The 16216-nt window shown below is 48.6% G+C and overlaps 1 protein-coding gene across 4 annotated transcripts in view; it reads left to right on the top strand.

Annotated features, from left to right (window-relative positions):
- LOC134366805 (F-box-like/WD repeat-containing protein TBL1X) overlaps positions 1-16216 on the top strand; it is a 213012-nt gene that overhangs the window by 185598 nt on the left and 11198 nt on the right. For all 4 annotated transcript variants that reach the window (XM_063083251.1, XM_063083249.1, XM_063083253.1 and 1 more), the window contains 7 exons: positions 6864-7009; positions 8795-9035; positions 10720-10852; positions 11179-11320; positions 11973-12036; positions 12156-12253; positions 15758-15818. In XM_063083251.1, the coding sequence (XP_062939321.1) occupies positions 6864-7009; positions 8795-9035; positions 10720-10852; positions 11179-11320; positions 11973-12036; positions 12156-12253; positions 15758-15818 (885 nt within the window). The remainder of the gene's footprint in view (positions 1-6863; positions 7010-8794; positions 9036-10719; positions 10853-11178; positions 11321-11972; positions 12037-12155; positions 12254-15757; positions 15819-16216) is intronic.

Raw genomic sequence — 16216 nt, forward strand, 5'->3', positions numbered from 1 at the left:
CCATAATTACCAAGAAGGAAAAGGTGTCCGCAGGAGTGAGAGCAGGGTTTCTAAACCTTGGCACTCTTGAAATGTTCCAGATCATTCTTTGTTGAGGTGGACTGTCTTGTGAGTGGTAGATTTTTAGCAGCATCCCTGGTCTGTACCTGCCAGATGCCTACAGCATACGAACACACACCACCCCCATTATGACAACCAAAGATGTTTCCAGGTACAGGTTGAGCATCCCTAATTCAAAAGTTGGAAATCCAGTATGCTCCAAAATCCAAATCTTTTGAGCACTGACATGACATCATAAGAGGAAAATCCCACCCCTGACCTTATGTGACAGGTCATGGATTTCATGCACAAAATTATTAAACATATTGTATAAATTGCCTTCAGACTGTGTGTGTAAGGTATATATGAAACATAAATGAATTTCTTGTTTAGACTTGGGTTGTGTCCCGAAGATATCTCATTATATCTATGCAAATATTTCAAAATCTGAAATCCCAAATCTGAAGCATTTCCAATAAGGGATACTCAACATGTATTGCCAAGTGTCTTCTTCTGGGGAACAAAACTGCCCTCCTTTGAGAAACTGCTGACCTAGACCGAGAGACCAGAATGAGCAAAGTCATCCTGCAGGAAAGCAGGCATGTGCTTGGAGCAAGGCATGGGAGAGATGACAGCGGAGGTTTGGAAGGCCGTGCTGAGGCCGGGGGCTTGCCCAGGCAGGAAGGAGCACAGTGGGCTGCTTGTGGTGAAAGAGCAAAGTTGCTGTGATGGTTTTGTGTTGCATCACGTTATTATCAGGCCTGTTAGAAGGAGAGGAATGAAAGAGGGGTTGGGAGAGAGTAAGGATCCAGGATCAGAGTGGTGGCAAAGAGAAGAGAAAAGTCAGGTGGGTGGCATGGATACGGAGAGAAGAGAGGATCTGGGAGGCTTAGTGATACCATGTATATATGTGTGTGTATATAATTGGGTTAGCATACTCTTCATGTAAGGCAGCAGATAGTAAATATCTTCAGCCTCGGTGTGGGCAGTATGGTCTCTGCTGCAACTACTCAGCTCTGCCATTGTAGCATGAAAACAGCCATAGACAATACACCAAGTCATGGGTGTGGCCATGTCCCAATAAAACTTTATTTATACATACAGTCAGTGGGCCAGATATGGCCTGCAGGCCTCGGTTTACCAAGCGCCAGTCTAGACCATTTTGAAATAAACAGACTATGCCCACTGGACAGCTGTCAGTATGTAAGTCTGTTAAATACTTAATACAAATTCTGTTTTTAATGCCACAAACTGGTGCCCTTGGTATTTGTTTCAGCTGAAGATGCAAAACTAACCTCGGAGCTGCCTGAGTATTAAGTGTCTGCTTTTCTCTGTCAAATAAGCAGTATTTCTAAGGGCTGGAGGGTGATAATTTAGCAAAGTTTGCTGATAAATCAGGTCTGCATTAACTGGGCATAATGGGTCAGTGTACAACTAAAATGGTTTGTGAAGCCATTTGTGAAAGAGGTAGAGGTAGGCAGTATTCTAATTTTAAGAAACAAAGTGTGTACTTGGTTTGTTTTGAGTGTGTTTTTATTCCCTAGTGAGGTGAGACAAACTCGTGCACAGACTGTTTCCTCTCTTGTGAGACCAAGGCAATTTTCACTACAAACGGACAGGACTCTACTTTTGAAGGTCCGACCGTTCTTTTTAGCATGTGGTCCTTATTTTAAGCCTTCCTCAGTTTATCTTGATTGTGTCTTTTTTTCCTTGGGAATAATTTTGCCTCATCTGGTGGTTGTCTGTTACTTCATATTCTCTAAAGTTTGTGATCAATTGCATGTAGACAGGGACTTGCTTTTCATTGGCAACAATCCAGAAACAAGCAGAAAGACAAGTAGAATAGAGCTGTGGATAGTGGCCTTTTGGGGGGTCAATTCCACCGTGTTATTGGTTTTCAACCACAGCAGGGTCGACTAGATAATGTTTGGAGACATTTTTGGTTGTCCCAGTGGGAGTGGATGCTACTGGCATCTAGTGGAAAGAAGCTGGGGACGCTGCTCAACAGCCTGCAAAGGCACAGGACAGCTCCCACAGCAAAGAATGATCCAGCCCAAAGGTCAGCCGTGCTGCTGCTGTGGAGATGCATCAGGGATACAGTTGCTAAGTGCTGGCAAGCCTGCTGGCTTCCGTAATGCCTTCTGGGTAGCTGAGCAGCAGGCACCAAGGACACTGACTCATTGCCCTCACGTGGATCTTTCATGCATCCACCACCATGCTTTTTGTACTTCTCCCTTTTAACTACTCCTGCACCTGCTGCTGGGGCAGTCCTGAGTGTCGCATCTGCCAATGACATTCTGATCTTTGTGCCTACCTATGTCTTGTTGGGCAGAAGAGATGTGTTGAATGTCGTGGGACAGCTGAGAGGTACAAGGTACAGAAGTCTCACCGTGCCAGCAGACTGCGAGCGGATGTGCTCATGAGCCTTGGAGTCCCATTGGAGGGGTGGGACACCGGCAGTGGTGGAGGTCGGCTCGCCCTGGAAGAGAAGTGTCCTGCCTGGAAGTACACGTCTTCAAGGACAGCACCTTACACAGCACCTGGCCGTGGCCGCAATCTAGCAACTGTGGCCTAAGAGGAAGTAGCCGAGCAGGCCTCAATTACATAGTCCTTGGGCATTGTCTTAGTCTGTACAGGCTGCTATAACAAAATGCGTTAGACTGGGTCATTTATAAACAACAGAAATTTATTGCTTACAGTTCTGGAGGCTGGAAGTCCGAGATCAAGGTGTGGTAGATGCCGTGTCTGGTGAGGACCTGCTTCGTGGTTCACAGACAGTGTCTTCTCACTGTGTCCTCACATGGTGGAACAGGCGAGGGGGCTCTCTGGGGTCTCTTGTATAAGGACACAATCCCATTCATGAGCACAGAGCACACATGACTTAATCACTTCCTGAAGGCCCCACCTCTTAATACTGTCACAATGGGTATTAGTTTCCAACATGAATTTTGGGGAGACACCAACATTTAGACCATAGCAGACACCTCCCTGATCCAGAATGAATATCAGAACTGGAAAGAGTCCTAGCAGCCGTTTCATCCAACGTCTTCATTGTACCAACACAGAAATGCAAAAAAGTGATGTTTCCTCTAGCTCGTGGTCTTCTGTCCTGACCCATAAGTGTCTGGGGTCTGGCTGCTCTTGCATCTGGCTCTTCTGTCGGCTCCTTGAGGTCCCTTTTATTGCCACAGTACGGAAGAGGAAACAGAGGCCCAGCCACAGTGAGTGACGTGGCTCAGATGCTCGATGACAGGGCACACATAGAAGCCAGCAGTCGTTACTGTTCCCAATGTCTTCCCCATCGAGCCCCCCTCCGGCCTCGATGACATCAGACTGGCCAGGAGTCAGCGAGAAAGTCTTACAAGTAAATGGACTGAAAAACCATTGATTTAGAGTTCATATACAGATCCATCGAAAGAGATGCAACTAATATGAATTTAAGCAACTAGGAGAACTTCTTTGAACAGGGATATGGAACGTACAGACTGCGAGTCTTTATGGAGGTGCCTAATTTCCAGTCATGATTACCCGCTGTCTCCAGTAGAAGACCCAGGCTAACCAAAAATGTTCAAGGTAATGGTACCCTGTAGAGCTTTATCCTGCCTTTTCCTCGTCATTCTGCTGCCATGGGGAAACTCATTCTAGCAGACTGTTTTCAGCTCAGACTCCCACACCCTCAGCCCATCTTTACTGCTCTGTCCCTTTTTCAAGAAGACTCAACTCAGTAGCGTCATCAATGCAGTCTAGAGTTGGAATCCCCACCAAAGAGCATCGTCCCATAAAGGTAAGAAAGTGATGCAGTCAAACCATATACTCAACATTTAAAACCCCAGAGAAAGAGAGAAATAAGGGGCGTACTGAGGCCTGCAGTTAGAAATAGAAATGGGCTCTGCATCTGTTTGCAGGTTATCTGGCCCTGCAGTGATGCTGCTGCTCAGAGCTGCCAGCCGTGCAGCCGGGCAGCAGGTGGGAGTGCCATCTGCGTCAGCCTAGAGGCTGCAGGAATTCTGCTTCCTGTGCCTGCGGGTCTTACAATGTAGGGTAAAAGGATGAATCTTGGAATCACGGGGTCTAGGGTTCAAATTTTAGATCAGCCTCTCATCACAGGTGTGAACCTTGGGCAAGTTACCTAATTTCTCCAATATTTTCCCTTCTTCTGTGTAAAACAAAGACAGTACCGGCTCTGAACAGCTGCTGTAAAGATTTAGGTAATGGCTACAAAGCTCCCAGATTCGGCTAAAGGTAGCAATGCAGTCAGGATCAGCTGTGCTTCTCGGAGCATCAATCCTTAAACGTCAGTTCTGTGGCCCGGTGTTGCTTGAGAGAACGAATGAATGAATGAGTGAGTGAATGAGTGAAATACAGACAGTCCCTGGCTTGCTATGGTTCAATTTATGATTTTTTGACTTTACGGTGGTGCAAATGTGATTCAGTAGAAATCGTACTTATGAGTTCTCATACAGCCATTCTGCTTTTAACTTTCCATATGATTTTCAGTAAATGACGTGAGATGTTCAACACTGTATTATAAAACAAGCTTTGCATGAGGTGATTTTGCCCACCTGTAAGCTAAAGTAGTTGTTCTGAGCACATTTAAGGCAGGCGAGGCTAAGCTGTGATGTTTGGTGGTTTAGGTGTATTAAATGCACTTTGGACTTTCAGTATTTTAACACGTGATGTTTTATCAGGACATAACATCATTGTAAGTCGAGGAGCATCTGCACACCAGAAGCCGGACTTCTCTTGCACAATTGCTCCAGCAGTTACTGAGATTTGTTTGTCAGGAGCCCTCATCAGCAGTAAATGCTGTGCTCTGAAGCGTTTAGTAGATGTTTCTCGACAGTGTTTTACAGTGACTAAGCACAGTGTCCGATTGCCGGGGTGTGGAGCTCAGCCCCACCCCTACCAGCTCAGTGATGTGTGCCCATCAGTCACCCTTGATAGATCTCGGGGACTTGTTCTGTGAATGGGGAAGCGGAGGAACAAGGGAAAGATGGCAGAGGGAACGACTGCCAGGAGGCTTGAGTGAATTCGAATAAAGCCCCAGAAGCAGTGCCAGGCTGAGAGTGGGTGCCCTGTGAAGGCTGGCTGTCATTATTATTATGACTGCAGTGTCATAGCCCTGCATGAGGTCTTTTCAGGATACCAGGAGGGTGAGACATAGCCCTCCATCCATTGATCAGCAATGCTGGAAAACTGGACGAAGAAAGCCTGGAGCTATAAAACGCTGCAGAGCATGGTGGAGATACAGGGGAGTCACTGGTTGAACGCAGGGGTGGCTTGTTTTGTTTTGCTAGGAGTGGGTCAGTGAAAGGAAGGTGGGTAAAGAGAAAGAAAACAGGGGAGAAGGGAAAGGTAAGGTCTACTGTAAAGGGCCTGTGCTTGTATCCTCTAAAAACGCAGAAGAGAGGAATCCTTGCAACCTAATTTATGTATGGTTTTGTAAAGAATTACAGGGCTGTATGCAACTGAGTGCAGAATTAATGACATCTACCACGTTTGTTCCGTCCCGTCAATATAAACTACCTATTTTACACATCAGTTATTACCGGGAGATGAGGGAGGGACGGGGTGGGTTGGGGAGGAGCGAGTGGACAGGGAAGTGAGCAGGGGACGGGGCAGGAGAGCGCAGACACAGACGCCTCCTTTCCTGGAGGTGTGCTCCCATCTAGTGAGACTTTGGTTTATTGCAAAGTCAGTTCGATTTGGGTAACGGGAGGCAGCAGGGCTGATGATATTGCATCTGATGAGAGCCGAGCCCGCGCGCTCTTGATCCCGCTGCCTCTGTTCGGGTGACTGGGGGAGGGTGGAAGGGAAGCAATCGCCAGGCCAGGTGGAAAGGCACCCACCTGCTCGGGTAACCAGGGACTAAGCCTGCAAACCGGCAACGTCGCCATAAACAGTGGGCAGAACAAAGTCAGGAGGAGTGGTCACTTTGAGAACCCTTGCTGCCCGATCAGCAGACAACAGAAACGGAGTGAGAGGCCCTGCCCCACCTCTGGCCGGGGAGCCAAGCATGGAGGTCCAGGTTACTCGGATGCCCCTACAGCATTCACCTCCCTGGGTTTACGAGCCCTCGAGCACCCCAGGGCCGCCTGTGGTCCACACGGGGCGATCAAGCCCCACCAGACTGGGCTGCCTGTTTTACCTGCAGCTGCGCAGATCCCCCCACCGACAGCAGGGGGCCAGTTTCCTGTCCTTGAGGAGGGGCTGTTGCAGCTTCCCCACTGCCCTCAGACCCCTACATAGACCCCCAGCACCTCCTTCCATGCCTCATGCCACTGCCTTCTTTTCGCAACGCAGCTGTCATCCACACGCAGTAGCCATCCTGGCTCTTCTGAACTTTTCCTTAAAAACCTTCATCCAAAATTCCTTTGAGTTGCCAAGCAGCTTCCCACACAGGCAGTAAAGAAGACACACTGGGGGAGGAAGGGGACACAGAGAGGCTGCGGCACTGAGCTCCTGCAAAGAATATGTGAACCGAGGGGTCGGGGGACGCTCAGAGTGGGATTTCTGCAAGAGACAGCCATCCAGGGCACGTGGGACCGCCTCCACTCTGTTCCCTTTTGCTTCTGAATAGCACTGAAAGGGTCCTCCCATGAAGGCGTCTCATCCCTTCCCCAGTCTTCCTTGGTCTCACACTCGTCTCTCTCCCCCTGCCCTTTCCTGCCTGCCTGACCCCACATCGGAAGCCGCAGTCCTGCAGCAGTGTCCACCCCGTTAATGAAGCGTGGTTGAAATGCGCGCTGCCCCCTTCAGAGCTTGCTGGCTGTGCCCGCTCTTCCAGCTCTGGTCTCACCTGCCTGGCCTCCCTCTCGCGGCAGGTTTTTCCCACTCGGCCTTCACGTTCGGGATCGAGAGCCACATCAGCCAGTCCAACATCAACGGGACGCTGGTGCCGCCCGCCGCCCTCATCTCCATCCTGCAGAAGGGGCTGCAGTACGTGGAGGCTGAGATCAGCATCAACGAGGTACGTGATGGGTGCGGGGCTGGGCTTCCCAGCAGCGGGGGGCTCGGGGCCCCGGTCCACAGCCCGCGTGTGCTTCCTGCAGGCGTCTGAGTGCAAGCTGGGGTTGCTTGTTCGGTTTTTGTTACACGTTGAGCATCCCAAATCCGAAATCCTAAATGTTCCAAAATCTGAAGTTTTTGAGCGTCAATGTGATGCTCAGAGGAAATGCTCACTTGAGCATTTCAGATTTTGGGTTTTCGGATTTGGGGTGCATAACCAGTAAGTATAATGCAAGTGTTCCAAACTCAGAAATAATTTCACACTGTGAAACGCTTCTGGTCCCAAGCATTCCTGGGAGCCTGACAAAGGGCATAACCAGAGGGACAGTCAGGGACAGAGAGATGATGGCCCTGTGTTAAAGTGACTTCAGGTGCTGGTTTCCCGACTGTGCTCTTTGTGGAGCTGATCCGGGGAAAGATGGAACAAAAACCATCAATTAAAATCACACAGATTCTCTTGTATCCCCTCCCACCTTCTAGATTGGGGCTGTGCCATTTTCATAGAAATTTTGAAAGTCAGTTATTTGGGATTTAAACAGTTCCCTTCACCTCCCTGGCCCCTTCATCTGTGCTCTCGGGATTCAGCTGAGTCCCACGGATGAGTCCACGTGTCCCAGCTCTGTCCTGCCTTCCTCCTCTCCTGCCTCAAGTTCAGAGCACACAAAAATGTGTTTGTCCGTCCACCAGGCAGCACCCTGAGCACTGCGGGTTTCATGTGATTCGAGTATTTGGAAAGCACGTCTTACTTTTAAGTGTGTACAGAATTTTTTTTGATAGTACCAGAGAATCGAAGGATGTTCAGACAAGAATGTGAATCAGAGGCCCAGACTGGAGCCTACTCGGGAGAGCGTGGTGCTGACAACGCCAAGTCAAGGGTGATCCCCTTACCGGTCATCTTTTAAAAAAACAAAAAATGTGAATCAGAACTAAACGAGGTCATTGCTGTATTCGGTCTAAACCCTGAGCCCAGGGCGTCGTTTCAAGTAGCTGCAAGTGCTTATTTTATTAGATCAGATGGGCACGTGCACCAGGAAGGAAATCCTGAATGCTGCAGGCATCTCTAAATCGGGGCCGATGCTTCCAAAGACTTACTCCTCCCACAAAAGTGGGTACTAAGAGATTCCACACTTGCCGTGGCACCGGGCAGGGTTTCTCCTGCTCAGCACTATGTACATTTGTGGCTGGACCCTGCTCTGTGGTGGGGACTGTCCTGTGCCCTGGAGGATGTGGACCAGCATGCCTGGTCTCCACCCACCAGCTGCCAGTAGACCCCCCGCCAAGTGGTGACAATGAAAAATGTCTCCAGTCATTCCCTGATGTCCCCCAAGGAGACAAAATTACTCCCCCCATACACACACCCCTGCCCCTGTTGAGAATCCTTGCATCAGGGATATAGCACTTTTGTCTTGGAATAAAGGAGACACGTTCACATGTCCTTAATGCCCCAGTTCAGGTTGACACTTACCAAATATCAGGTCTCCCTCGGGACAGCCACCATACCTAGTTCTTCATCGACGGTTCCCCTTGTCCACCTCCCTTTCCTTGGCCCACCATGGAGTCCCTCTGCCCTGCCCCTATAGTCCGGGCACCTGCTTGATGCCGCCGACCCCCGACCCCAGCCCCTGAGCTCCCAGGCGTCTCAGTTTCTGGGCCACCTTCCTGCACCTCTCCCACCTGGAAGGCAGAGTCTGGTCCTGGAGGTCCTCTTTTGCGGGTGCTGACGGCTGCCCTTGGCTTACTTTCCCAGGATGGCACGGTGTTTGACGGCCGCCCCATAGAGTCCCTGTCCCTGATAGACGCCGTGATGCCCGACGTGGTGCAGACGCGGCAGCAGGCGTTCCGCGAGAAGCTCGCGCAGCAGCAGGCCAGTGCGGCGGCCGCAGCGGCAGCAGCAGCCCCGGCAGCCCCGGCAGCAGTTTCCCAGCAAAATCCACCAAAGAACGGAGAGGCCACGGTCAACGGGGAGGAGAACGGAGCACACGCAATAAGTAAGTGTGGGGCTTCTGGCGCTTTATTGTGCTTCTAAAGCTGGGCGAATGCAACGACTTCTTAGAGATCTGCCCGCTGTCAACTTCTCACCAGCTGCTTTCCAGTGCTTGCTCACTGTCTGGCCGGAAGACCTTCACGTTCCCTGGTTGTCACCAAAATCCTTAGATCCGACCTTCTCGACACCCATCCTGGATTTTATGAAATCCTGCTGCCCTGCTCCTGAGGGCTCGCGTGTAACAGGGACAAGTACCAGATGCTCACTGTCCAACACGAGCAAGTGTCTCTCTCAGCCTTCCATGCAGAGGGTTTTCAGCCAAATTATGGTCTAGTAGTCGAGCCCATGGTCAGTGCAAGGGCACCACGCCCCGGACACCAGGCATCATCTTACTTGGCCATTGCAAAACCCCGGGAGGTTAGACCTGTTAGCTAATCGCCCAAGAGTATGCAGCAGATGAGTCAGAGCTCGACAGTCATATCACAAAACTTGCTCAGGCCCGGTGCACCTTCCACCAACTAACTCCCACATCAGAAAATCTATTTAAAACTAGAACAACAGAGACAAAAGAGGTGCCCTGTCCTGGGACCCACAGTCAGAATGCAAGGCATGCCTGTGCCCCATCCAGGACTTGAGCCATTCTGCCACCCCTCTGGTCTGAGGTCGGCTCCTTACCTGTTCCCCATCTCTGGTCTGTTGCTCTGGAGGCTGTTCCCTGCTGTGGCCGTGGGAGTGGGAGTTCTTCTGCCCAGGCTGGGTCTGGGCACTGACCCCTGCCCCAGGGAGCCCAGCCTCCTTCTCTTGCTCGTGCACGTGGCTAATACACCCTGGCTCACTGCTCTTAAGTTCTGCAGCAGCCGCCTCGACCCCCTTCTCAGCACCTCACACCTGGTCTGCAGACCAGCCTGTCGGGGCTGGAGCGTGCCACGGCTGCCTGTGCATAAGTGAGCAGGTGACGGCCTCCTCTGCACGCCTCTACAGAGTCCCAGGCCCCCACTGCACGGCTGGCTAGGACGCCAGCTGTCCTCTCGCCATCACCAGGGCCTGGATGCTGCAAGTCCGAGCTCAAGGCGAGGCAGGCTGGTTCCTCCTGAGTCCTCTCTCCTTGGCTAGTAGACACCATCTTCTCCCTGTGTCCTCACATGGTCATCCCTCTGTGTGTGTCTGTGTCCTAATCTCCTCCTCTTATAAGGACATCAGTCGTATTGGATTAAAACCCACTCTAGCAACCTCATTTTACCTTAATCACCTCTTTAAAGACCCCGTCCCCAAATACAGTCACTGTCTGAGGTACTGAAGGTTAGAGTGTCAACACAGGAATTCCTGGGGACACGGTTCATCCCGTAACAGTAGCTGCAGGTAATGCATAAATATGTGGGCGTCAGTAAATAACTTAAACATTATTTATGAGGAGAGGCTGCAGCAGGCTAGATTTTGGCCCATGGGTCATAGTTAACTGGCCCCAGTTTTATGGAATAAATTAGTGTATTCCTCACTCGAATTTGAAGACTGGCAAAATACAAAGAGACATAAAATACCGAATCACACAAAGCCATGATTTAGTTATAATCATCAGAGATGGTATCGCCTAGTACATAAAAACAAGGTGTTCCTAAAACAGAAGCCCCCTGAGAATGAGTTTCTTTTGTATTGATAAGCCACGTGCCTTTTTGTGTTTCCTACAACAGATAATCACTCGAAACCCATGGAAATTGACGGGGACGTTGAGATTCCACCCAACAAAGCCACAGTCCTTCGGGGCCATGAGTCCGAGGTGTTCATTTGTGCCTGGAACCCTGTCAGCGATCTGCTGGCTTCTGGGTGAGGATGTCAGGTTGGGGACGCTCCAGGGTCAGGGGAACCCCTGCTCGTCTCTGGCATTCTGCCTCAAGGGACACGTGCTGTTGTCTGACCTCGTGTGTCACGTCTTCCCGACATGAGCAGATCCCGAGCGGGTCCTGTGCACTGCACAGCTCTGTGTGTCTCGGATTGTGAAGTCGGCATTCCTCACCGTGTTCTCCATGGGATGGGGAGCAAAGACATTTAAAACTGCTAAATGCAGAGATGGCGAGGAGGGGGGGTGCATGGGAGGGGTGGAAAGAGCTGTTCCCACCAAGAGCCAACGTGCGCGTGTTTTTATTCTGCAGGTCTGGAGACTCGACGGCCAGGATATGGAACCTTAATGAACACAGCAACGGGGACTCCACCCAGCTTGTGTTGAGGCACTGTATACGGGAGGGGGGACACGATGTCCCCAGTAACAAAGATGTCACCTCGCTGGACTGGAACGTAAGCATCTTCCACCCCCCAGGCCCCTTGAAATGTCAGGGTGCGGTGGCCCTGCCCTGAGCTGTGGGCTCACAGGTGCCCTCCATTTCCAAGAGCTCCTGCTGAGGCCATGGCGGGCACAGAACGAGCTGGGTGTTGGGTGGCCGTGCCTTCCCATGGTCAGCACGCATGAGCGAGTCGAGCCTGATGGCTCTGTGAGGGGGACCTCACAGCGTGAAGGCGGGACCCCGGGAAGGCTCAGCTGGGGAGCTGTGACAAGCAGCCAGGAAAGAAAACTTTCCACCTTGAGAGCTCAGGACCAGCTGCTATGTGCATTTATACATGGGACACACGCCGTTCAACTTCTTTTTGCTTTCTGCAAAGTCTTAGGATGACTTTCTGTAGGTATTTTAAATTCTGTCCTTAATTAGACAGCACACAAGGTGAGTGGTTCCAGTGTGGCTTTCTCGCTTCCTGGTCCACATGCCTTGCGTTTAATTTAACAGCAGTGTGTGCTGAAGTAGTCACAGATGACCCGTTAGTCTCTTAATGTGGCATCAGTTATCGGCTTAGGAATATTCTAGACTTGGGATCCTGGCGAGTTCTGTGTGCTTTTCTGGTGCCACCACTACTAAGCTGCTTCTGTGGGTTTGTGTCTCTTTCTGGCCTGCAGAGCGATGGGACACTTCTGGCCACAGGTTCATACGACGGTTTTGCAAGGATTTGGACGGAAGACGGTAAGTCCTGCGTCTGTCGTGTTGGGGTTGGACAGGACCTGCTTCTGGATGTAACCGTGAAGTGAACAGACCATGACTTTGAAGTCAACATGTTTGTCTGTATTTTTCTGACATAACAGGTAACCTGGCCAGCACCTTAGGCCAACATAAAGGCCCCATCTTTGCCTTGAAATGGAACAAAAAGGGGAATTATATTTTGAGTGCTGGTGTAGACAAAGTGAGTATTAACTTAAAACACATACTTTCAATCTATACATGTTTATTTTCAGTCTCCAGATAACACGGTGTTTTCTTTGAATTCTTAGGCTTTCTCCTTCCCCTTAAGAAATCAAAAGGACCTGTATAGGTTTTGCTTTTGTAATTTTGATCTTAGTGTTAATTTATAGCCCATAATCTCTGTCAGTATATTCCACTGTTCTACAGACCTCTGTGCAAAGTGTCCCTTTTTTGAGGTTCATAGTTCAGTGATAAAGAGAGGAAAATCTCCAGACTGTGTTTATCAATGGCTGGACAGAGCAGGTGGTGTGGGTGTGCTCTGTGTAAACTTTCACCCCTAGAGTGATGTTAGTGACACAGACTGTTCTCTTAGCAGACTTCTGCTCTCCTAATTTGATAAGCTCCTGCTTCCCACTGTGGACTGCACATTTCCCGAGCAGGAGTAAAACGGACCCAGGGACAGGGCACTGTCCCCTGACAGGCCACGGAGCCAAAGTGGGACTCCCTTGCTCTGCACTTGGGCAGGGCTGCCAGAGAGACGTGATGGCATTAGAGCCAGGTGCCTCTCGAAGCCATCCTGGGGTGGAAGATCCCAGAACAAAGAGGAAGGAGACATAGAACCATTCCCCCACAGAAACTACACTGGTTTCATGATAGTTTGACAACTTTACTCTGTTACTGCTTTCTGTTCATTCAAGTTGTAAAATTTAATATAAAATAATAAACGAACTCTAAACATCATCACACTCTTGGAGAAGTCATGGGTGCACTTGGCAGGGTACAGCCCACACAGGCCATAACTGGCCCATCACCTGTTCTTTTAAATAAAGTTTTATTGATACACAGCCACTCCCATTTGTTGAGAATTGTCGGTGGCTGCTTTCACGCCTTAGTGGCCGAGTTGAGCAGTTGCAACAGAAGACCATTGGCCCTCAAAGCTTAAGGTATTTACCAGGTGGCCCTTGATAGAAAAAGAGTGCCAGCGCCTGTATGTGGATATAACTGTGTAGGTCAGTGAATCATTTGTTCCTTTTCTCTATATTTAAGCCAAGAAACTCTTCATTCAGACTTGGGGGCCTAATTTATTATAATATAAGAAAAGATAAGCTGCTGTGGTTGACACACTAAATGTGTCGTGTAACTACCATCAAATTTTTCCCAAGATGTTCTAGTTCAAGTAATACGCATGCACAGCACTCTGTCATGCCTTCAGTAGGCTATTGGTAACTGCCACTTGAATTATGAAAATAATTCACGAAAATGATCGCTAACATTTACAGCAAGCACTTTACTACTATGTGTGCTAACCCATCCGATACTCTCAAGATGGAGGCAGGCATTAGTATGATCAATCCCATTTTACAGAGGAAGAACTGGAGCCCCAGAGAGGTTTATTAACTTGTCTAGTGACACACAGCTGGTGCAGCGTGGAGGAGGATCAGGCCGCGGCTTACCAGTAACTCTGCCCTCCGACTTGCCGAGCATTCTAAATCGTTTCCTGGCCTCCTTCCCACCTGGCAGATCTTTTATTTTACATTCATTTGTGTGTTTCTCACCAATTATTTATTTTGACTCTACCAGGTGATGGACTGTACGATCAGTAAAAATGCATATTTGGAATCATGTTAGTCTTTTGGGCCATATATGTCCCTCTTTACTCCTTAGTCAACCATGGCAGGAATAATAACAGTGTCCTTGAACATAATACCCATGGAGAAAATGTAATTTATGAGGATGCTGGTGTGACCCTCAGTGTATGCTTAACCTAAAGTGACGAAAATATATTTCACATTCCCAAAGCTTTTGGGAAATGTTTTCTTCGGTTCAATGTATATTTAACATAAACGTCAACTAAATGTTCCAGTGACTGATTGTAGTATGTGAAATTGTATCAGACATTTGTGAGTTTACTTACAGTTTGACCCTTGAACACAGCACAGGTCCACTTATACATGGAACTTTTTTGGTCTGGTAAATACTGCACAGTGCTATAAATGTATTTTTCTCTTCCTTGTGATTTTCTTAATAACATTTTCTTTTCTCTAGCTTATTTTATTGTAAGAATACAGTATATAATATATATAACATAGAAAACATGTTTTAATTGAATGTTAATGTTATTGGTAAGGCGTCAGATCAATAGTCGGCTATTAGTAGTTAAGTTTTGGGGAAGGCAAGAGTTACACGTGGATTTTCAACTGTGTCCGGGTCGGTACCCTAACCTGCACGTTGTTCAAGGACCGATTGTACTCACAATATATAAACCACATTTGTTTGTGCTTGACAAATTAAGAAAACAGTTGCAGACAAACAGTGACAGGTGGTCTAGAGCTGACCCCAAATGTAGGAATACCATGTTTCAAAGACACTTGCTGCTCTGAGTGTTTCCTCTGAATGTTTCTACAATCAACCCAAAACATAACCAGTTCTTAAAACGAAATCTTTATGAAGTCCCACTGACAGACAGGTGTAAAGTTTCCAATGACGTTGAAAATTCCGGTTAATGAAGACTTAATTCCAATGGTATTTATGGAGCTGCCCCTGGCTGCTGCTTTAAGTATGTTCCTAGCATCAGTAAGTTCATCAGAATTCATGATTTACTTTGTGTTCCGAGGTGCCGATCACCGTTTTCCTTACTGTAGACCCATAAATCAGCGCCTGACCCGGGCGTAATCCGATGGCTTTGCCACATCTCATGGTCCTGGTTCATGGAGGGTCGGTCAGGGGAATTTCCAGAAATGTCTGTTTGTGCAGCTCTTCATTTGGAAAACTGCTGAAAAGACATTTAGATATGTTTTGTTACAGGTTTTTTAGCGTTTTGGGATGAGGGGGAATCACCACTGATTTGGGTAGTTTTCTCAGGTATCAGTTAAGGCTGCTGTGTCCGCTGCAGTTGCCACCAGTTCGTGTGGCTGTAGCTCATCACATGTGGCCGTCCAAACTGCTGTGTGTAAAACACGCTGTGATTCCAAGCCCTAGGATGGGGGGCAAGAAAGAATGTCAGATACCTCATTAATATTTTTCTATACTGATTACATGTTGAAACAATAGTATTTTGGCACTATTGGAGTGAAATAAAATACACTGTTAATGAATTGTACCAGTTTCTTTTTTCTTTTTAATGTGGTGACTGTAAAATTAAAAATTAGTGTAGTGACTCACATGATACCTCTATGGGACAGTGATAGACAGTTAGCTTATTTGGGGAGAGCACGGTGTCACACCAAGGTCAAGGTTCAGATCCCCTTACCAGCCAGCCACTAAAAACCCCAAAACTACAGAGAAAAGAACACTCCCCTCTGCTTCCCCTTCTCCTAATAATATGACCTCTCCTCATCCTGAACTTCCTACAGCTTCCCTGAAAAATTAAAGGAATAGCTCTATTGGACTGTGCTGGTTTAGAAGGAATAAGGGCCCACTGTCTTTTCTTGCATGATGCATTTTTCGTGAGAAAACTTTGCAAGAAGAATAATTACTAACTTTTTCCTTTGTTTGCGGAGCGCAGACAACAATCATTTGGGATGCCCACACAGGAGAAGCCAAACAACAGTTTCCTTTCCATTCAGGTGAGGTTTGTTTTGATTTCGTAATTTAAAAGTCATGATTCAGAGTTCTGTGAAATGTCCCTTAAAGTAATTGTGAATGCACAGAGGGAGCAGCCTGTGGAGCCTCGCTGGTGGGAAGGAGACCCATTTCGTGTTAAGTGTTGTTCAGGTTTGCAAGGTACAGATGCCTCAACACCCACCTGCTCCCGAGTCTGGAAACACGACTGTGAACCAGCCAAAGAGCCAGGGCAGGCTTCTCTGTCCTGCTGCTCCAGGAGGGCTGCTGTGTTGGGGTCCCCGAGACCACTCCGTGTTTGGCAGTCTGCTGGGTGGACACACAGGACTCAGCATACACAGCTAAGACTTCTTGTGGGAACGGATACAAAGCAACATCAGCAAAGGGAAAAGGCATGAGGGAT

This window comes from Cynocephalus volans, chromosome X, assembly GCF_027409185.1.
Source record: "Cynocephalus volans isolate mCynVol1 chromosome X, mCynVol1.pri, whole genome shotgun sequence".
In the NCBI taxonomy this organism is placed as follows: domain Eukaryota; kingdom Metazoa; phylum Chordata; class Mammalia; order Dermoptera; family Cynocephalidae; genus Cynocephalus; species Cynocephalus volans.